This window comes from Bufo bufo, chromosome 5 (genome assembly GCF_905171765.1).
Source record: "Bufo bufo chromosome 5, aBufBuf1.1, whole genome shotgun sequence".
In the NCBI taxonomy this organism is placed as follows: Eukaryota; Metazoa; Chordata; class Amphibia; order Anura; family Bufonidae; genus Bufo; species Bufo bufo.
The window spans coordinates 539,570,289-539,593,328 of NC_053393.1; the positions used below are offsets into that span (position 1 = coordinate 539,570,289).

Consider the following 23,040-nt stretch of genomic DNA (forward strand, 5'->3'; position numbering starts at 1 on the left):
ATTGTCTCCCTTTATATTCCCTCCCATACTGCCTCACTTTGCGGTTTATACTTCTTCCTGGATGAGTTGTTCACTGCTGGAGGCTGCTACTGCTGATTCCTCAGATAAGTCCTTTTCCTTTATTTGTGTTTCCTTACTGGCTTGATTCTAGGTGATTCTAGGTTTCCTTACTGGCTTGATTCCGTATTAAGTGCAGGGAGCCGGTGGTCGTGTCCCCTCACTATTATAGGGTTTTCAGGTGTCACACAGTATAAGGTACGTGGGCATGCAATCGTCTACCATAAAGACCTTTGCATGGGCATAGCAGTCAGGGAGAGCTCTAGGGGTTTTATAGGGCTCACCCATATGCTCCTTAGTTTGTGATCAAGCCAGTTGGATGTTTATTTATAAGTTCCAGCTTTCTGCAACACCATCCGTGACATTATGTTCTATACTGTGCTGCTGTTGCTACTACTACTTCTGCCCCAGCACAGCGACTGATCTCCTGTCTTGTCCATTATGTTCCATACAGTTTTTGCTGTTTCCACTACTACTACCCCTACACACTCATGGATCTCCTGCCTTGTCCATCATGTTCCATACTGTGTTGTTGCTACTACCCTTACACAGCCACATATCTCTTGCCTTGTCCATTATGTTCCATACTGTAGTGCTGCTGCTGCCACTACTACTACCCCACCAGAGCTGCATATCTCCTGCATTGTCCATTATGTTCCATACAGTTTTGCTGCTTCCAATACTACTACTACCCCTACACACTCATGAATCTCCTGCCTTGTCCATCTTGTTCCATACTGTGTTGTTGCTACTACCCTTACACAGCCACATATCTCTTGCCATGTCCATTATGTTCCATACTGTAGTGCTGCTGCTGCTGCCACTACTACTACCCCAACAGAGCTGCATATCTCCTGCATTGTCCATCATGTTCTATACTTTGCACCCTACCCTGCCCAGTATAACAAACTTGAAACTGACATTGCTTCTTCTTTTTCCAGGGTGAAATACAGATGCAGCAAAGCTAAACTTGACTCTGATAACACATGTCACAGTGTTATTTTGGTTATCTCATGACAAAAGCCATAGAAATCCATTGAAAAGTTGGTTATCTTTTTCTTGTTTCTTTTTTTTCTTTCAAGTTTAGCTCAGCACCATCTGTATATTTTATTTAAAATAATGCCTAACTTTTTCCTATCATCCAAAAAGGGATAATTTTTTTGTACTGCTTGTTAAAAACGACAAGACAGTGCTTCTTCCCATACCCCCGTGTGTGTATATAAACACTGGCTGGCATCTGCCCCAAAAAGGATAACTTTTGTACAGTACAGTATGTTATTTAATGCACTGCTTGTTTACTGCCGGCTCCCATTCTTTACTATTCTCTAATCGGGTTACATACAGTCCTGGGGAACCCTTTTTAAGGCAATTGGGGCACTTTCAATTTGGGTCAAATTTATTTGAACTGATTCGAATCCAAATCAATATAATCAAAACCAAAATAAAATTTTGGAAATTCACTCATCTCAATTATAGAGGACCTTTCATCAGTTTTAACATAGGCTAATTATGGTATTACCTTGTAGGGCGGCCCCTACTGATGCCATGGATGTTTTTTTTTTTTTTTCCCCCGTTCGTCCGCTGAGGCCCCCCGTTGATTTGGCGCCTTGTATTCTAATGAGCAGTATCGTCGCAATGGGGCGGAGACGCAGTCTTCTGCTGTGGGCGTCTCCTTCTCCCCGGCTGTGAGCGCGTTCCAATCAGAGCGGACCGCTCACAGCCAGGGAGAAGGAATCTCGCGAGGACTTGAGCTCCTTCTCCCATAGCATTAGTGGGGGCCGCCCTACAAGGTAATACCATAATTAGCCTATGTTAAAACTGAGGAAAGGTCCTATTTAAGGCTGTGGCTCATTTTTCCCTTTTGAGCACAGCTTATTTTTCCTTTTTTGCCTTTCTACATACTGGGATTTATACCGTTTGGCCCCATTTTTCTTGGATTTTAAAGAGAACCCGTAACCTTCCCTGACTTGTGTGTATTAGTAACTACCTGCTTTCTCCATCTAATAACACTTCTGGAGCATCTATTCCTATAGCTCTATGTTGTGCTATTCCTGTATTATTCCTGCTAGAAGTTTACAAATAAATTTCAAGCAGTCTGCAGTAAAGGTACTGCTGGGTGTTACCAGAAGCCGGTGTGTCTGACTTTGTCTAATTAGTGCTGCTGATATCATACTGTGCAGGGACACACTGCAAACTGGTAACACCCATCTGTACTTTTACTGCAAGCTCCAGAACTGTTATTACATGGGTAGTTACTACAACAGACATGTCTGGAGAGTGATATGTCCTCTTTAAGGTCTTGGTTTTTTTGCACTTCAGGATGTACATTTTGGGGGATAATTTTTTTGCATATAAAATTCAGCTTTAAACTTACATTATTCTTTAAAGAAAAGCAGAATGTTTAAAAAAAAATGCTATTTTTTTTTAGCTTTCAAGTAGTTTTCTGCACATTGTAGATTATGTTTATACAATTTGTAAAGATTAAGGGGATATATATTATATGGATTCTTATATTTTATAATACTGTTTAACTCTTTCCTATTTCTGCTGTTTTAATCGAATATTTTATTCGAAACTTTACAATTTGTTGTCCATTAAGAAGGATTTAACTTTTTTCTTTTATTATTATTGTAGTGCATGAAATAACTATGTACTCCAATATATTACTGCCTGTGATATAAAATAAGTATACTTTCATAATGCCCTAACAGGTACTGTAATATCTGCATTTGTAAGACCAAGGGTTATCCCTTAAATGCAATTAGCGACTGAAAAGACTGATGATTAGGGAGAAAAGGGCGTCTCCCTACTTTATGATGTCATGATCGGTATTGATTGCAGCATCACATAGGGTAAACGTCTGGTAAATGAGTGGTCCTTCCGCCTGGGCATTGCCCAGTGGAGTAGCAACTTTCAATCATAGCACCAAGGATATAACAACAATAAAAATATATATGAAAAAATAAAAGTAAAAAAACAAATACAAAAAATTCTGATATTTACATTTGGACCTGTGCACGTACTCTTGGGAAAGAATATTTCATAGCATAAAAATATTGTACATGTAAAGTTATGCTCAAGAAACCCATGGAAGATGGCTGCTCACCGTATTTACACAGATGGAGTCAGTGGCCAAATTCGTAAAGCAAAGTCTCCGCAGGGGGTAGAACCCAGCAAAACCAACAAGAGGGATTACCGCTTGTTTCCTTAGTCTCGGACAATGTAAATCTCAAGATTCAATCCTGATTTATTCTGTTTTTCTACCTGATGAGGCCGTTTCTACTTAATTGAGCGCATTACACAACCATAGCTGAATGTCTAAACTATAGCGTACAATGAAAATATTTGATGATTTCAGATAAAACAACCTCCACAAGCCAGCCATGTTAGGATAATATGGAGCTCCAGAGGAGGGAAATGATACGGAACTGACAGAATAGAAATACAAGGCACTTTAATCTGAATAACAGCAAATGTACAAATACAATGAATAAAAGCAAAATATGTATCAGCAATTTCCTTTAAATAATCGTGACTATTCAACAGTCTTTCCTTTTAGATATTATAGCACACCAAATAACAGATTACTATCTACTTTTCTTCTTTACTTGCCTTCTTTGTACAAGAAAATAACATCTATAATAGTGTCTCCGATGTACAAGAATATAGATACTATAATACTGCTCCCTATGTACAGGAATATAACTACTATAATACTGCTCCTATGTACAAGAAAATAACTACTATAATACTGCTCCTATGTACAAGAATATAACTACTATAATACTGCCTCCTATGTACAAGAATATAACTACTATAATACTGCTCCTATGTACAGGAATATAACTACTATAATACTGCTCCTATGTACAAGAATCTAACTACTATAATACTGCCTCCTATGTACAGGAATATAACTACTATAATACTGCTCCTATGTAGAAGAGTATAACTACTATAATACAGCTCCTATGTACAGGAATATAACTACTATACTACTGCTCCTATGTACAGGAATATAACTACTATAATACTGCCTCCTATGTACAAGAATATAACTACTATAATACTGCTCCTATGTACAAGAATATAACTACTATAATTCTGCTCCTATGTGCAAGAATATAACTACTATAATACTGCTCCTATGTGCAAGAATATAACTACTATAATACTGCTCCTATGTACAAAAATATAACTACTATAATACTGCTCCTATGTACAAGAATATAACTACTATAATACTGCCTTCTATGTACAAGGATATAACTACTATAATACTGCTCTTATGTACAAGAATATAACTACTATAATACTGTCTCCTATGTAGAAGACTATAACTACTATATTACTGCTCCTATGTACAAAATATAGCCACTATAATACTGTCTCCTATGTACAAGAATATAACTACTATAATACTGCCTGCTATGTACAAGAATATAACTACTATAATACTTCTCCTATGTACAAGAATATAACTACTATAATACTGTCCCCTATGTACAAGAATATAACTACTATAATACTGCCTCCTATGTACAAGAATATAACTACTATAATACTGCTCCTATGTACAAGAATATAACTACTATAATATTGCTCCTATGTACAAGAATATAACTACTATAATACTGCTCTTATGTGCAAGAATATAACTACTATAATACTGTTCCTATGTGCAAGAATATATCTACTATAATACTGCTCCTATGTACAAGAATATAACTACTATAATACTGTCTCCTATGTACAAGAATATAACTACTGTAATACTGCTCCTATGTACAAGAATATAACTACTATAATACTGCCTCCTATGTACAGGAATATAACTACTATAATACTGCTCCTATGTACAAGAATATAACTACTATAATACTGCTCTTATATACAAGAATATAACTACTATAATACTGCTCCTATGTACAGGAATATAACTACTATAATACTGCTCCTATGTGCAAGAATATAACTACTATAATACTGCTCCTATGTACAAGAATCTAACTACTATAATACTGCCTCCTATGTACAAGAATATAACTACTATAATACTGCCTCCTATGTACAAGAATATAACTACTATAATACTGCTCCTATGTACAAGAATATAACTACTATAATACTGCTCCTATGTGCAAGAATATAACTACTATAATACTGCTCCTATGTGCAAGAATATAACTACTATAATACTGCTCATATGTACAAAAATATAACTACTATAATACTGCTCCTATGTACAAGAATATAACTACTATAATACTGCTCCTATGTACAAGAATATAACTACTATAATACTGTCTCCTATGTAGAAGACTATAACTACTATATTACTGCTCATATGTACAAAATATAGCTACTATAATACTGTCTCCTATGTACAAGAATATAACTACTATAATACTGCCTGCTATGTACAAGAATATAACTACTATAATACTTCTCCTATGTACAAGAATATAACTACTTTAATACTGCTCCTATGTACAAGAATATAACTACTATTATACTACCTCCTATGTACAAGAATATAACTACTATAATACTGCTCCTATGTACAAGAATATAACTACTATAATACTGCTCCTATGTACAAGAATATAACTACTATTATACTACCTCCTATGTACAAGAATATAACTACTATAATACTGCTCCTATGTACAAGAATATAACTACTATAATATTGCTCCTATGTACAAGAATATAACTACTATAATACTGCTCTTATGTGCAAGAATATAACTACTATAATACTGTTCCTATGTGCAAGAATATATCTACTATAATACTGCTCCTATGTACAAGAATATAACTACTATAATATTGTCTCCTATGTACAAGAATATAACTACTGTAATACTGCTCTTATATACAAGAATATAACTACTATAATACTGCTCCTATGTACAAGAATATAACTACTATAATACTGCTCCTATGTACAAGAATATAATTACTATAGTACTGCTTCTATGTATAGTATATAACTACTCTAATATTAATTCTATGTACAAGAATATAACTACTATAATACTGCTCCTATGTACAAGAATATCACTACTATAATACTGCCTCCTATGTCCAAGAATATAACTACTATAATTCTGCTCCTATGTACAAGAATATAACTAATATAATTCTGCTCCTATGTAGAAGTATCTAACTACTATAGTACTAGTAGGGTTAATTTCATGTTAGCAAGCTAAATGTTGTGATTTATTGGTAAAGTACACTTTTCTGTGTAGTATATATCCCACATGGATATTACATGGGCCACCAAGAGTTAACACAGGCAGGGTAAGCCTTAGGTTGCTGGGGAGATTGACTAGTCCCACCCCTTTAGTTGAGCAGAGCTGGAAACAAGACATGTATGCATTAGCTCCTACCAAGTAGGCCCGTAGTGAAGCCTCATCCAGGAAAACACCATTCCTCAGTCTTAATATCTGTCATAGAACAACTCAACTGAGAGAACTATCCCATAAGAGAAAGAGAACAGACATCTTAAAAGGTTTAGAACCACCTCCAGAGGTTGTGCACTGGTTTCAGACAGTAAGATACCGCTCGTTTATGGCACTAGGACTTTACATATGTGGAAAGAGTATATTGTTTAGGTGCCCATCACACTTTGAGATGGGCTGGCTAACCTCTCAGCCTGAGAACTGCAGAAAGAGTAAATGAGAACGGGACTATGGTTATTTTGGAGATATTGCAAATAGGGTTGAGTGTACCCGAACTGCAAAGTTCGGGTTCGTACCAAACTCTGTGAGTTTGGGTACCCGGACCTGAACCCGGACTTTTTCACTGAAGTTCAGGTTTGTTGTTCGGGTGATTTTATTATTTTTCTGTTATAACATGATTATAACGGAAAATAATAGCATTTTTAAGACAGAATGCTAAATAAAATGGACATTGAGGGGTTAAAAATAATTTAAAAAAAAACCCACCTCATCCACTTGATCGCGCAGCCTTGATCGCACACGTCTTCTTTCTTCAGGACCTGCAAAAGGACCTGCGGTGACGTCACCGCTGTCACCACATGGTGAAATAGTGACCGTGCTGACGTCACCGCAGGTCCTGCTGAATGGAGATAGAATCTTCATTCTATCTTCATTCAGCAGGACCTGCGGTGACATCACCGCGCTCACCACATCACCGCAGGTCCTTTTGCAGGTCCTGGAAAACGACGACGTGCGCGATCAAGGCTGCACGATCAAGTGGATAAGGTGAGTTTTTTTATTATTTGTAACCCCTCAATGTCCATTTTATTTAGCATTCTGTCTTAAGAATGCTATTATTTTCCGTTATAACCATGATATAACGGAAAATAATAAAGTGAAGTTCGGGTCCCCTTTGACTTTAATGGGGTCTGGGTTCAGGTTCGAGTTCGGGTCAAGTTTGGGTCCTGAAACCGAACTTTGACCTGAAGTTTGGCCGAACTCGGCGAACCCGAACTTCACTAGGTTCACTCATCCCTAATTGCAACGTGTACTTAGCGAGAGACAGGGAGTAGGACTACCACCATCATAGCCAGTGGGATAAAACACCTCTGTGATATAACTCAGACCTTTTGACTTTTGTTTCTATATAAACTGCTGCACCCATTATCTATTCAGTAAAGAAAGACTTTATTTGATGCAAGCAAAAGTGCCTGGTTATTGACTCACCATTATCCAGTGGCCCCTACCTAAACCTGCTCTCCTGCTTTTCACCCATCTTCCTAATCCCAATGGCAACCCAACTAACACCAAGCAAGAGTCCTAGAAGATCGGGTGCCCCCTCCAATCTCTGCACAGCCCTAGGGAGCACTGGAGTAAGGACAGCCACCATGAACCACCACTATTTCTATCTGTGCCACCACTCCAATCCTCTTCCTCGATTCCCTGCATCGTTGGATCTCCAATACAATCATCTCAAGAATCTTGCCCTTGGCAAGAAAATCCATTGGAAATGTGTTCTCCTATTGAGGATCAAAATGTTACAAGATGCAGACACACGTTACATGGAATGGGGAGGGAGGGGCTGATATTTTACAGATCGAACAAAAGAATGTTATCTAATTGAGACCAACTGCTCTCATTGTTCCTTATAAACTTAGCAATATATTCAGGGGAAGCCAACAGATGGTTCTCTTTAAGGGAGTCAGACAAAGATTTCTCGTACACAATAAATCAGGTCCTGTTGGATTTTCTAAGACAATGCCCAAGGCAAAAGGAGCAGAGGGAAGGAAAGTCAAAATGCTTACCTCGGTGTGGATCCAGAATTGGTACAGGAGATTAAACTGCAGATGGACAGCAAACACAGATGGAGGGATGAAAAAAGCCATTGGCCAATAGAACATCTGGAAGCCAAGAAGAAAAAACATGTCATGCCCAAAGCAATAAATATGACATGGTATACAGTGATGTAGTAGAGCTGAACATGCCGTTTACCAGTTCCTTTTGTGCATCTTGATAACTCAATTTAATGGTACCCCCATCTTAAAGAAATTTTTCAAAAAGCATGGATGCTCTCTCTCAAGAACTGTGGCCCACACTTCAATACAGCTGATCTTCAGTACCATGCTCATGGACAGGTGTGGTGCTGTTTCTGGAAGGAAACTGTCTTTTTTTTTTAAATATGTGCAACCCTTTAAGTCCTTGCTTATTGAGAGCTTGGGGGTCCAGAGACCCCGGTTTGCTTTTTCTCGACTGCTAATTCCTCCATAGAGTTCAGTGTAGAGGTGACTATATGTATGTGACTCACTCCATTGAGATCTGTGCTCCAGAAGGAGGACCAGGGTCACCTTGTTTTCTTTCCTTCAGAGGAAAGCTAATTTGCATACATTTCCCACTGTGCATTGCCTGGGTCTCCGTAATGAGAGCCTGTAGTTCCTAAACTTGCATCAAAGGCATTTCACCTTGTTTTTTTTAAAAAATTTTTACAGTAAAAACACCAGCTCCACATGTTACCTGAAGGTTTATGGGAAATATGAAATACAGGATACACCAGGGTTTGAGTTTGTTTGTTTGTATGTTTGCTCTTAGTGTTTTAAATCATTAGGTGGTGTTTTTTCTTTCTCACTCCTTTTCCAAAATGTAGCTTGCTAGAGTTCTTAGTTTTTTTTTCAGGCATGTTAATATCACCTTTTCTATACGGGACAAATGCCATGAAGAAAACTCTAGTGGTAAGAGATACTCATACTGTGTGCAAAACCTGAAAAAAATGCAGAAAAAAAACACGTTGCAAAATAAATAAATAAAAAGGTAGGTATTATTTTGGTATTTTTACAGTCCCCAAAAAATTCCCGTGCAAATTTGAATGCATAAAGACCCTCTTTGCTTGACTAGTTGTAGATAATGTAAGAATTATTTGGGGACAAACACTCTTCAACATTGAAATTGCAACACCAGGAAGGACCAGCCATAGAGTTATGCAGATTGAGAAAGTAGCAGGTTTCCCTAAGATCTGCAGATGATGACATTTTCAAGCACCTAGCTCCAACCTGTGGCTTATGGGAGGGGCATAAAAGCCAGATTGAAAGCAATTTTTTTTTTAGCCACATGAAACCTCAAAAATCAGATCAAGTCATGTTGGATGATTGTGTGATGCCTCCAGTTCATCGATGTGTAAGTTATCACCATTTTTCACAAACTGAGAGGGACATAATCCTTGAACTGAGAGACCTTTGTTTATTACTCTGGCAGATCGCTATGTGCCTAGGCCAAGATATCAGTACTGTTAAACGTTGTATGTCCTAGTGGTGGGAAGAACAACAATGGACTAGAATGACCTCAAAAGGTCCACAGAGGAGAACCTCTGCACACATGGCAAAAATGGCGCTTAGTGATACATTCTGTACTGCAAGTGAAATAGTTACATCCCATGCCTAGGGCGGCAAACATTGTCTACGAAAACCATCAGAAGGTGTCTGGATAACATTTGGCTATGAGCCAGTCGTCCAGCTATAGGTGTTCCACTGACCTCACTCCACCGCTCTTGAAGGCTATCATGGTGCACAACAAGATGGCAATGGAGGCTGGAATGGAGGTCTGCTTTTGTCTCTGATGCAACAATAGCTAGAGATTTGTCTGGAGACCATGTGGGCAACGTCATAAAGAGGCCTTCACAAGAGGATGTCACATCGGTCCTACTCCCAGGATTACGGTCTGGGGTGGCATATAAAGTATTGTAGCTGGATTTCTCTAGTCATTTCAGGCCCACTAACAGCTTGGCGTTACATTGATTTCGTTGTGGAACCAGTGGTACAGCCATTTCCCCAAAGTGCCCCAGTAGCCATTTTTCAATAGGACAACGCCAATCGGCATATTGCTTGTGCTACTTTGAGCAGCCTGTGCGGCCTGAATGTACTACCATGGTCTGCAAAGTCTACTGACTTGTCTCCCATCGAGCAGACAATTGTAAAGGTTGCTGCCAGCAGCGGATCTTGATGATCTGTGTGCCCAAGCGCATTCGTGGCAGAACATTCCTCAGACAACTATTAATAACCTCTAATAGCATGCCAAGGTGTGGAAGTGCGTGGATTTCTGCATGTGGAGCTCATACTCCGTACTCAATAAATTGAGATGTTTTGAAAACTTTGTTTCCATTTTGTTATCATTTGCATATCATTAACATGTCTATCCGTCCTCTGATTTCCATTATTCCATAATTTTTCCTTCTTTGTTTTCATTCAATGTTGACGAGTATATAATTTAAAGGTATAATTTAATGTCTATCTTGCAACTATATTATTATTATTATTATAATAATTATAATTATTTCTTGTTATTATTATTATTCCAATGCATTTAGAATTAAAATTGGAGCATTGTAACTTTGTTTCTAAAAAATAAAATCCACCATATAAATAAATCCCATGATTCTTGGTTCTACCTGATACGTTTTATGCATATCATTAGGATCCTCGCTACTTTAACTGCTACAAGTGTTTCCAGGTGTGGAGCTGAGGGCAGACGGGATCTGCTGCCGTCACCACCACCGCCATGCATGTTAACCCGGGGTGAGGGAATAATGGACTCAGGTACACACAGATGAACCCAAGGTGAGATTCCTGCTCTAGAGCGCACACGTCCAGGTCCAATTCCAGGTGATCTCTGGGGGAACGCATTACAAGTGTAATATTTTACATGGAGCTAAACTCGTAATAATGAGCTGCAGGTGGGGTGAACATTCGGTCGCTATTAATGGAATTCTCTCCCATTTGCTCTGTGTCCAATTTATGTGATTTGTAAAGTATCTCGCTGCTTTCAGGTGTTTTCACACCCAGGCTAAACACACTACGAAGTACACAGCCTCCTCAGATCAGACTCCACCATCCATAACAGGCGCAGAGCTGGCAGATGCACCCAAACCTTCAGGCAACCAAAGGCCACTTTGCCACATCGGTATTTTAAATAGATTTTAAGTGGTGGCTTGTTAAGTTTTAGGACCCCATGGCCTCAAGCGATACTAGTTGTGCTTGAGGGAGATCTTGGGGTTTTGAGCTTCAGGGGTTCTATTCTGTAAAACAGCAGGTCTACCGGTGGGGTGGCACTGGTAAGAGGGGAGGGAGGAGTTGCCAGTATTTTCATTAGGGATGTCGTCAGGACTTTGTGTGTGAGATGAGTCAGGACTTGTGTGACATGACATCTTTGGCCAGACACAAAGAAAAATTTGAATTCCTATATTTAAGTGGGTGGGCCCACTATGGGCTCAAGATGAGAGGTTGATCGGAAGGCCAGCTAGTTCTGGCTCTCTGCTCAGAGGGCAGGAACCAACGAGTCTGCCCTACCGCCTCTGGAGCATGGAGTCACATAGAAGGCACAGAGGCATCAGCCAGTGCTTGTTAACTGCTGCGCAGATGCCGCCCCCCTCGAGGGCACTGCAAACCACTGCCTGAGGTGAGATTCTCATCTTGCCTCATGGCAGAAGCGACCCAGGCAGCAGGCCACAGTCCTCTCTCGCTTCCAATAGGCGCCACGTTATTATTGAGGACCAAGTGGATACGATTGTGGACCGGGTGGCTCACTCCTCCTCTCAGTCACAGCAGGATGATGGGGAGGTCACCTCTGAGTCTGACACCGTGCCTTAGAGTCAGGGGTTACAGCATTCCTCCTGTTCCTTCTCCTCGCAACCCCAGGGAAGCCTTTCATTAGCATCCCCCTCTGTTTTTACTGCCCACTCCTAGTAGGACACCTTCTTTTTTCCTAAGAAGAGGCAAAAAATCCCCACAAGTTGATGACTTGTGTGAAAGCAAGTCAGTGTTTGGACTGCCATGAGATGGAGGATCAGACGAAGCTTCATCCCCCCACCCAACATTTTTTCAATTTTTTATTGAATCTGCTGGCATCGACAACAGGGTAAATTAGAAAAGATCTGACAAGTGTTGTGTTGGCTTTCAGGGTGCAGATGGTCTTAGCAGGAATGGTGCTCATTAATCGGTCTGAAACCAAAATGTTTTTCATTGCATAAAGGTTATTAAATTTCCATTCACTTCCATGTGAACACATTCTTTCTTGTAGAGGTGATTTTTTTTATTTTTATGCTTTCACCCTTCCATATGTGGAATGACTGGCTCAATAATTTCTCACATGACATAGTCAAAATTTGCTTTGAAAACAGCACGAGATGTAATTATATCAGCAATCACAAGTAAGTGGATATTCAGATGTAGCAGAGCTGAGTTTTTCATTTCTCCCAGGAGCCTTTAAAGGGTTTTCCAAGACTGAGATAGTGATGTCCAGTTCTCACCATAGGTCGTCAACATCAGATTGATGGGGGTCAAACTCCCGGCACCCCCACGGACAGTCGTTGGCACAGGAAAGTATGCAGTGGATGGAATGCTCCATCCAACTGTGTGGTTTTCCTGGTCAACGTACTGCAGCTCAGCTGCCATTCACTTGACCACCACACAGTGGCTGCAGCCTTCTGCTTGCAGCTCTGTACACTGTATAGTTTCTCACACCAGTGATCACCAGTTGATGGCGCTGGCTTTTAAACCCCCACTGATCTGATACTATCGACCTATCATAAGGACAGGCCAGCAGTATCTAATTCCTGGAAAACCCCTTTAGCTTGAAATCAGTTCATAGGCAAATGCAAATTCAGCTCTGCTACATATGTGTGTGTATCATTTCCTCTTTACTACTGATTTTGCAAACTTCACTAGTTTTTATTAATAATTTCCTTATCATTTTGGACCCAAATAGGACATGCTGACAAATAGTGAAGACTATAAAGAGCACATACCAGCAGGATCAACCCAGATACACTACCTGGTGGGGTTGATCCTGCTGAGCAAAACAATACCAGTCTTGTGGAATTCGGTTGTGGAGTTCCCAAGAAAATAGACTTTTTATTCTTTATGAAAATGGTAACATAAGGGGCGGGGCCTAGCCTCAGTGCTCCTCAGCTCTCCAGTGCTGGCCACGCCCTCAGTGCAGTGAAGCCCTCGCTTGTATGAAGAATAACAGTCTTTTTTTTCTCTGTAAAGCTACATCTGATTTTCACAAGACAGGTGTCATTTTAATCAGCAGGATCAAAGCTACCAGACAGTGCATCTACTTGAATGGGGTTGATCCTGCTGAAATATGCCCTTTAAGTCTATGGGCAGCTTTTCTCTCTATATCCAAGCCTTGGCTTACTGAATGTGGAGTGGTCTAGCTGCTGCAGACAGAGGTCCTGGAAGCTGCACATGGTGGGGTGGGCCTATAAGATGTCTTTTCCTGTTTTATACTGTCATGCCGGGCAGATGACATTACACATTTCCCAGTCACCTGCTGCAACACAAACTGTTACAGGTCATAAGAGATGCCGATCGCTCCATTCCTCCATCCCTGCGCTTTCAGATATTTTTCTTGGCACCGGAGACTGAACAGGTGTAATTAAGTCCAGCTCAGCTTGTTTATTCTCTTCTTAAAGAGATATGCTGCGCTCAGCGATCTCGGCTCGGGGAAATGACTTTTAAAAATAGAAGATAATTTTTGCAGTCAGATAAGGTGATAGCCAGAAGGGTTAGAAATAGAATGTAAGGAATATCTTTGACACAATTAAAGAAAAAGTGATAAACTGTGTAAATGGATCATGCGGAGAGCCCAGGACGAAAAGAATATAATCAGATCACTAAATTCACCTATAAGACCCTTTTTCAAGGTATAGTAAAAATTGTTTTTAGAAAAAAAAAAACACCTAGAGCAGGGCTGGCCAACCTGCGGCTCTCCTGCTGTTATAAAACTACAACTCCCACCATTCCCTGCTGTAGGCTGATAGCTGTAGGCAGACTGGGCATGCTGGGAGTTGTAGTTTTGCAACAGCTGGAGAGCCGCAGGTTGACCAGCCCTGACCTAGAGCATGATACATAAAAAAAAGGCTCAAATTCTCACCCACAATGCGAAATCCCCCCTCCCAAAAAAAAGCTCCTTTCACACGTCCGCAATTCTGTTCCGCATTTTGCGGAACAGAATTGCGGACCCATTCATTTCTATGAGGCCACACTTCCGGGTCCGCAATCCCGTTCCCGAAAAAAATAGAACATGTCCTATTCTTGTCCGCAATTACGGACAAGATTAGGCATTTTCTATTATAGTGCCGGCGATGTGCGGTCCGCAAAATGCGGAACGCACATTCCCGGTGTCCGTGTTTTGCAGATCCGCGGATCCGTGGATCCGCAAAACACATACGGATGTGTGAATGGACCCTTACTCATACTCATCTTTTTTTTTCAATTGGTCTTTATTAAAACTGTTCAGCCATTTTTGAGATACAAGGGTTACAATTCTTGCTTGCAGCGTATCACTTCTCAGTCCCATCAGCTGAATGCTCATGTGAACCCTTGACCTTACAAACACTTATTTAAGCCATATTCTTATCAGTTTGATAAGAGTTTAGCTATAATGAGATGAAGCTTGCCATGAGCCATCGCAGCTGATGGAACTGAGAAGTGATACTCTGCAAACTGATTTTTTAACCCCTGTATCTAAAAAACAAAGCACCTTGGAAACTTGTATTTGAGGGACTAGAGTGCAATAGTTGATGACCCCAGCATGTTACACAACCCCATTAGCCCCATCTTAATAATTATGAAGATTTTTATTACTTTAAAATGATTCTCTGGTTTGGGCATTTCCTACAGTCCCATGTCAATAAATTTATCATAAAATGCCCCTTCACCCATCCACTGATCAGCTCTTATTTGTAGGGATACCTGGTGGTGTTCAATGTATCTTCAGCTGGATCAGGCTACCGGAATTCGAATGTTACTGTGAACTGTGCCTTACACATTTCTTCTGCAAATTATTGGGTTGTCTGTTTAATGTAGAACAGGTTCTCCAGAGCAGTAGATGATCTTTGTAGCCACTTTCCACTGAGAGATGAGGATCTTGAACAGACGACCCCCATCCTCCCCTGTATTAAAGGGGGATTTCCAGTAATGAGATATTGATGGCCTGTTCTCAGGATACGTCACCAATATGCCTGTGGGTTCCAGCACCCTCACCAATAACATAGGAAGCTAAAAAGTGAATGGAGTTGGAAGCAGTAGACTTTGTCCACTGTGTAGTGGCCGTGTCAGGATATTGAAGCTCAGCTTCCATACGCTGGTGAAGGAAACTACACAGTTTAGGAAGGCAGAAGCTGCCCAGAACGGCTTGGGGGAGCGTGCTGTTGGACCCCCATATTTATGATATTGATGACTAGGGATGAGCGAGCCGGATTCGCATAATACCTCGTTTGAATACTGTACAGAGCGAGCCCTTGGAACCGAACCCTAGTTCGGGAAATGTTTTTTTTACAATAGAAATTGATTTATGAAGTTATTTTGCGAAGTAAGAACTTCGGCTTATCGGAGCCAATACATTCTAATACTGTACGGAGCTCCTGCTCTGTTTCATCCGAAGTCGATTCGCTCATCTCTATTGATGACCTGTCCTGGCCATCAATATCTAAGTACTAGAAAATCCCTTTGATTCAGAATCCTAATTAGATTTTTTTGTCTATTAATTGGAGGTATCCATGACCTAGAACTGATTTCCATGACATAAGTGTGGCAATTGGAAAAATGCCAAAACTCGCAAGGAGTTTTGGACATTGGACGCTTTTCAAAACGATTTTTTGATGAGCGCCACATCTCCTTCATTCTTTGAATTAATGGACGCTCCTTGATACACACTCATGTTATCTTGTGAGATGTCCCTATGCCATGTGAAAGGATAACTGTATTTTTATGACATTGTGGAGGTCAGTTCCAAACCTTGACAGATGTCATGTATTGTGCCATACTTCAATGTCATTTGATGCCAAGTTTCTGTTATCATGATGTATTATCAATGGTTTTCTACAGTTCCGGAGGTCAAGAGTTATGGAAGCTCAAGTGACAGTTATACCGAAAGAGCCCAACTTCAAGGACCCATGCCTGACAGCGAAGTTGAACTGAACCGCCTTCTGTTTCCAAGGACAACCAGAGGAAACCAAAAACTGTATGAAATTTGTCCATATGGACCCTTTTATGACTTACCCAAGAAAAATATTTTTGCAGGAAGGACTGCCGTAGAGCTGTAGTTAAGTTGTAATCCTCCGAGCTGTGGTGTGTTTGATGACCGGCCCAAATGATGTTAACTTCTGTTAAAAAAAAAAGTAAAGAGATACCGATAAATTATTTGCCTCAATATATATATGGCCATCAAGATTACAAAATGTAAGAATGGAGACCATCTTGAAGAGCAACCTATGTACAATGTGGGTGAAACCATCCAATATGCTTATGGTAGATCCAAGATTTTTTATGAGGGGCTTTAGGCCCCCTGTGGAATTACAGGGCCAACTTCAGATTTGTTCTGGCACAGGTAGAGAGCTTTCTCCCCATCTCTGTGTCAATGACACGATGACCTTTTATACAGACCAGCTATCATCCTCTATAATCTACCTGATTATCGGTCAGTGTAAAAGGACCTTTAGGGTCTGCAGTCTGCAGTAGAATTGTCGTCGAATTTTGTGAGAATTTCACCCATCGGCTGAATTGGGACATTTAGTATTGTTATATATGAAAGTCCATCTCTGGGGGAACTCCAGAAATAACACAGTTCAGCCACAACTATTTGCATTTACAAAGATTTGAGCCTCCTCCATTTTTGTGTGGAAGTGTTCTCCATCTGTCAATAAAGTAAAGAGTTTCAGTTAACCTTGTTTCTTCAATGACCCTGGTCTCCTGTCTGTCATTTTAACATCTCATCATCAAGGGAATCCCAATGATGGTGGTAGTTGTACCCTCGGTCTGGCACTCCCTTTGCCATGCACCCTAATTCCCTCGTAGCACACCCTGGATTACTGGGAGGACTCCTGCCTGGTGGTGGCTGGGGTGCTTTTGATGTTGGATGTAGGAGTAGTTGGGTGCAAGGCAGGAGGGAAGATGCAGGTTCGGTAGATGGTGGAGGCAATGACCACCACTGTTTGGTTATAATAAATAAAGTTGCCCTTTACTGAGTAGATAATGAGGTATGTAGTACAAGTTCTGAGGTACATTATGTCACGCAGCATGGTTTTCTCTAAGGCTTTATATAGGAGATAACGATGATAGTAGAAGTCCTCCCTGAGTCTCTCTAGATACGCTATGCATTATTCTCGAAATAACCATAGGCATGGAATCTCTCTAAATATACCTTCTGCAGTTCCCAGTTGCAGGGTGCAGATCCCTTCAATGGATGGCCAGTCCGTCTCAGAAGTGTGGTGGGTACCAGAAGCAATTCATATCACAAGCAGTAAAGCCTATCGCTATAAACGAGCGTTTACCTTACTTTCAGTCCTGCATGGCCTTAATGGTTCTCTACCTTCTGTACATATTCAAGGCTTTCTTTCAGAGGAATAATCCTTAGTAGAGTTGCTTTCTGGCAGTTTTCCACTCTCAGGAATGGTGCTTTCTTGGATAAGGTTTTTCTTCAGGCCTCTAAAGAGACCTAGTGGCCTCTCTAGCTCTGCTGGCTAGGAACTCTACTGAGGCTGCAGCCAGACACATGATAGTATGCTAGACTTACAGGCTGCTATAGCCAGACTGGTCTGTAAACCAGCGACAACTAACCAGAGGAGTCAGGATGAATCTGTCTCCCGACAACCAACTAAAGGAACTGCCAAGTTAACTGCTTCCTCCCTGTATGTAGCCTCCTTGGATTCACTGTGCACAAATCATCATCACAGCAAAAAATCTGAAGTGGTGAACCTGAGTATTAACCTTTAACAGTAAATCACAATATTAACTATTTTAGCAGTGATCCACTGGGTCAGTGCAATTAGCAGTCACTCCTCAGCATTCTGCATGAAGTATGGCTTCTAGCTGTGTCTGAGCTCTGCAAGAATCTGCCAATTAGAAGCTGCTGCAATCCAATCATCGGGGCTGCCTAGAAGTACTGTATGTGATTTGCGTCTTAGCAAACAACACAGCCATAACTAAGCGACAGAGATGACGGAACGTGGGACAGAGTGACGAAACTCTCCATCAAGGGGATGGATAAGAGCCATCCTTCTGCAGAGTGTGAGCAGTGTCGGATTAAAAGTCACTTAATGGGACTCATGCCATTAGTAGTATACAGTGTACACCCATGTGTCGCCTCAGTTACAAGTAGCATCCTTATTTCAGGATCCAAAAAAAAAGAAAGAAAGAAATAAGCTAAAAAAAAACAAAAAAAAAAAAAAAACTTGATAAGCAGTGATAAAGACTCAAGAGCTGCAGTAAGATAGATGACATTTTTGTTCTTACATTCAGACTATAAATGCTAATTTATAATGGACCCATAAGAATCAAAATAGAGTGCAATAATTAGTCACTAGGAATGAACCCTTTAAATGAAGCCATCAATGAGACACCCATGGGGATGAGCTGGTGAGTGTATTCCACCTACTAAATGTTGCCCTGATAGGATCAATAACTCCACTTGATGCCCATTGAACTAACTGTCAGCAGTTTTGCCTGATGACCAGCTTTGAAAAAAAAATAAAAAATCTTGTGATATTCTGTTGGGAGTTGTTTACGCTATCTGTGCGTCCGCCCAGTGGTTGTGATATGAATTGCAGCCTTCAAGGGTTTTGCAAGCATGTCCCAATACTGAATAAAATTTAGAAGCTGGAGTTTTTAAAGGGGTTGTCCAGTATGAATTTTTAAATAGGGATTATACTAAATTAAAGTGGTATTATACCTACTATAAATGAAAACAATAGAAGCTCTTTGCTAGCTTTATGGATGTGCACCTGCGACTATGAATGTGCTAGTCTAACTTTTCTTGTAGTATATATTGAGGGTAGCGGCCTCTTTAAGATTGAACACTTCCAGCCCATCTGTCTGGGCCTTCTGAGCAGAGTATAAATGTAGCTGGTTCCTACACCGCCCTGAACAATGTAGGCTTAGGTAAGTCCAAGAGAGGCAGTTCTGTTAGTGTTAGGGACCCATCTGCGGAAGCCGCCTTGACGCTGGTAGATGGGCCCGACACACGTTTGATCAAATATATGCGCAAAGAGCTTCTATTTTTTTCATTGATAGCAGGTATAATACCACTTTAATTTAGTATAATCCCTATTTCCCACTTTTATCGTTTGTATGTGAGGTGTCTTGCCTCATAGGGCAGTAAAAAGCAATTGGGCTAACTAGGGCAAAAAGACCCTTGTACACCACCAACCACCGCACTCCCTACAGTTATGTCTATGGCCTAGCCCCACTCTGGAGGGGAAGTCGTACCCTAAAAAATTCCAATGCCATATCTATAGATTATTGAAAAATCTACAACAAGCTATAATGGATACCGAACAAGATTCTAGGGAAGAAGGGACACCATAAGGGGCCTTAAAAATGTAGAGTGGGGGGCACTTATTTTGTGTGATACAAAGTATGCTTCTTTCGATCTACATTTTCTAAGCCCGTCCAGAAGCTCTGCTGATAATCTCCTGCTAAGTAAAGTTCTCGTGGTGTCCATGTCTGAGTCTGGCACGAGGAATACTCCCATAGTATTTTTAGCATGTGTGAAAAACTTCCCAGTAGAAGAGATGAAATGCATTGCTTAGAAAAATATTTTGGCAGCGCTGAAGAGTACAATGGAGGGGACCACCCCTGAACTGCTGTTTATGTAAGAGGATTGATTGTCTCGTATTGTTCACTCTCCAACCGCACCATTTATTATCCCGGCAAATTAGGAAAGACAACTTTATTATTTTTTCTTCTATTGTTGTCTCCACCAGCTATAATTGCTACTTACAGTAGGAATCATTTACATGATGACTCTTCAGTGGGTTTTGTTTATTTGTCTACCCAACATCTACTAGAAGGTGCCAAATAAAGCTCACCCCTCTTATATAAAGAGGTCCAAGAGTCTCCTGTTGTACGGATATAATGTATGGTATGTGTTATAAAGTATAGTAAACATTGTAGCAATACTGTTTGCTATTGCTGAAATTTTCAGTGTTTGGAAATATGTTAGCACCACCTCCTTTTATTATTTATAATCACTATTATTATTATTATTTATTTTTTAAAGGGATTCTGTCACCAGATTTAACCCTATTAAGCTACGCCAGAAATCTAACTTTTATAATATGCTAATTAGCCTCTAGAAGCAGGGGGGGGGGGGGGGCGTTGTTCCTGCTCCTAGAGGCTCCGTTCTCCCACCTTGTCGCCTCCCTCCACGTCCTGATTGACAGGGCCAGGCAGCGCTCGCATCTGTCTGCCAGCCCTGTGCTCTGGTGAAATCTCGCGCCGTTCAGCATTCGGCGCAGGCACGGTGAGGGAAAGACGCTCGCAGGCTGCAAGGGAGGGAGGTGACAAAGGTGGGAGAACGGAGCCTCTAGGAGCAGGAACAACGCCCCCCCCCCCTCCGCTCCTAGAGGCTAATTAGCATATTATAAAAGTTAGATTTTTGGCGTAACGGGGGCATAGATAAAAGTAGGAATAGGCTAGTTAGGCTTTTAGCACAGTTTTTATTTTTTTATTTCTACAGTACAGTGTTGACCGGACGGGGTGGATCATGGGATATTTTTTTTATAGAGCAGGTTGTTACGGACACGGCGATACCTAATATGTGTGATTTTTGTTTTCTATTTTTTACAATTTTATATGTCTCTTTTTATGGGGAAGGGGCTTTTTTTAATTGAAACTTTAATTTTTTTTATTGTTAAAAACACTTTTATTTAACTTATATTATTTTTTATTTTTGTCCCACTATGGGACTTCAACATTTCAGGGTCTGATCCCTGTTTCAATACAGCACAATACATCTGTATTGTGCTGTATTGAACTGTCGGTGCCTTACATTGTAAGACGCTGACAGTTGCCTAGGAGACCCAGTCCTGGGGCTGGATCTCTTGGGCTTCTGTAGCTGACAGTCTCGATGCCTGTGCAAGGCATAGGGGCTGCCATAGCAACCATCGGTTCTCCGTCACCATAGCACAGGGACACGATGGGGATGTACAAGCGTGACCGCGGCATACAGGGGGTCAATCTGCCGGCATCAGTGTTTTCACCGATGCCAGCAGATACAGCAGGGGTCCGGCTGCTGATCAAGGCAGTGCGTGTGGGGCAGCCGGTTAACCCTAGGATGAGAATGCTCATCCTAAGGCGTTAAGTACCGGCCAGTTAGGACGAACATTCTCGTCCTAGGTCGGCAACCTGTTAAGGGATTTACATACATAATATAAAACAATTGCACTAAGCATGAACAAGACAAATTACAAACTGCTTCAGAAGGAGAGAGGACCCTGCCCGCGAGAGCTTACAATCTACAAGGGATGGGGGAAGCATACAGTAGGTGAGGGTAGCAGCTGGTCATATGGTGGTATAGTGGCCACAAGGTTACTGTAGGTTGTAGATTTGTCTGAAGAGGTGGGCTTTTAGATTGCTTTTGAAGGTTTCCACTGTGGGTGAGAGTCTGATGTGTTGGGGTAGAGTTCTAGAATATGGGGGATGCATGGGATAAATCTTGGAGGCGACTGGGGGAAGAGTAGATAAGAGTAGAATAGAGAAGGAGGTCCTGTTGGGATCAGAGATTACGTGTGGGAAGGTATCAGGAGATCAGATCACAGATGTCTGGAGGGGATAGTTTGTGGACGGCCTTGTATGTCATAGATAGTGTCTTGTACTGGATGCTGTAACAGGGAGCCAGCGAAGGGGTTGGCAGAGAGAAGAGACAGAAGAATAACGAGGTGAGAGGTGGATTAGTCGGGCAGCAAAGTTGAGGGTAGATGGATGTTACAGTAGTCCAGGGGGGAGATGATGAGGACATGTACAAGCATTTTTGCAGACTCCTGGTTAAGGAATGTGTGGATTTTGCAGAGATATTTTTGAGTTGGAACCGGCAGAAGGCGGAAAGGGCTTGGATGTGCAGTTTGAAGGACAGAGCAGAATCAAAAGTTACCCCAAGGCAGCGGACTTGTGGGACGGGGAGAGTGTGCAGCCATTGACTGTGATGGGTCTGTTGGGGAGGCTGAGTGAGGGCAGTGACCTTTGGGGGCAGTTTTTCTATCATTGTATTGCCAAATATTTTTGTATTGGATTTTTTTATTCAATTTGGCGGTGCTTATGGCGTCTGACTTAAAAAAAATGCAACAGGTTAAAGCAGTAGTTTTTTTTTTACAGGTGGTTTTTAATCCCACTTCTTTATAGGGAAAAATTGCCTGGAAAAAAAAAGTAATTACACATGTAACAGAAAAACACCACTAAAAACAGCATGCGCTAAAAAAAAAAACCTCCTGAGCAAATTTGCGTGTAAAGGGAGCCTTACTCAAGAATCTTCCTCAGGATTTCCGTTTTGACCAATATCGCAGACTAAGTATTCTCTGCAGCAGCCATGTGGATATGTAGTGTCCCACTAGGTAAAGGTGGGCACTCCACAAGGGTTAACAAGTCTTTTTGCATTAATGTGATGTTTAATGTTCATTTCCCTGTGTTTGCTGGGTGTCAGGCCTGTTAGGGTGTAGTTTAGCCTCCTAGACATTAGAGGGAGCTAGAGAGCCCTGAGTATATATAGGTAG

General features: G+C 40.9%; 1 protein-coding gene across 1 annotated transcript in view; it reads right to left on the minus strand.

Annotated features, from left to right (window-relative positions):
- AGMO (alkylglycerol monooxygenase) overlaps positions 1–23,040 on the minus strand; it is a 241,059-nt gene that overhangs the window by 128,532 nt on the left and 89,487 nt on the right. The window contains exons 4-5 of the mRNA XM_040431290.1: positions 16,556–16,659; positions 8,309–8,404 (exon numbers count right to left, since the gene is read on the minus strand). Coding sequence (XP_040287224.1) covers positions 8,309–8,404; positions 16,556–16,659 — 200 coding nt within the window. The remainder of the gene's footprint in view (positions 1–8,308; positions 8,405–16,555; positions 16,660–23,040) is intronic.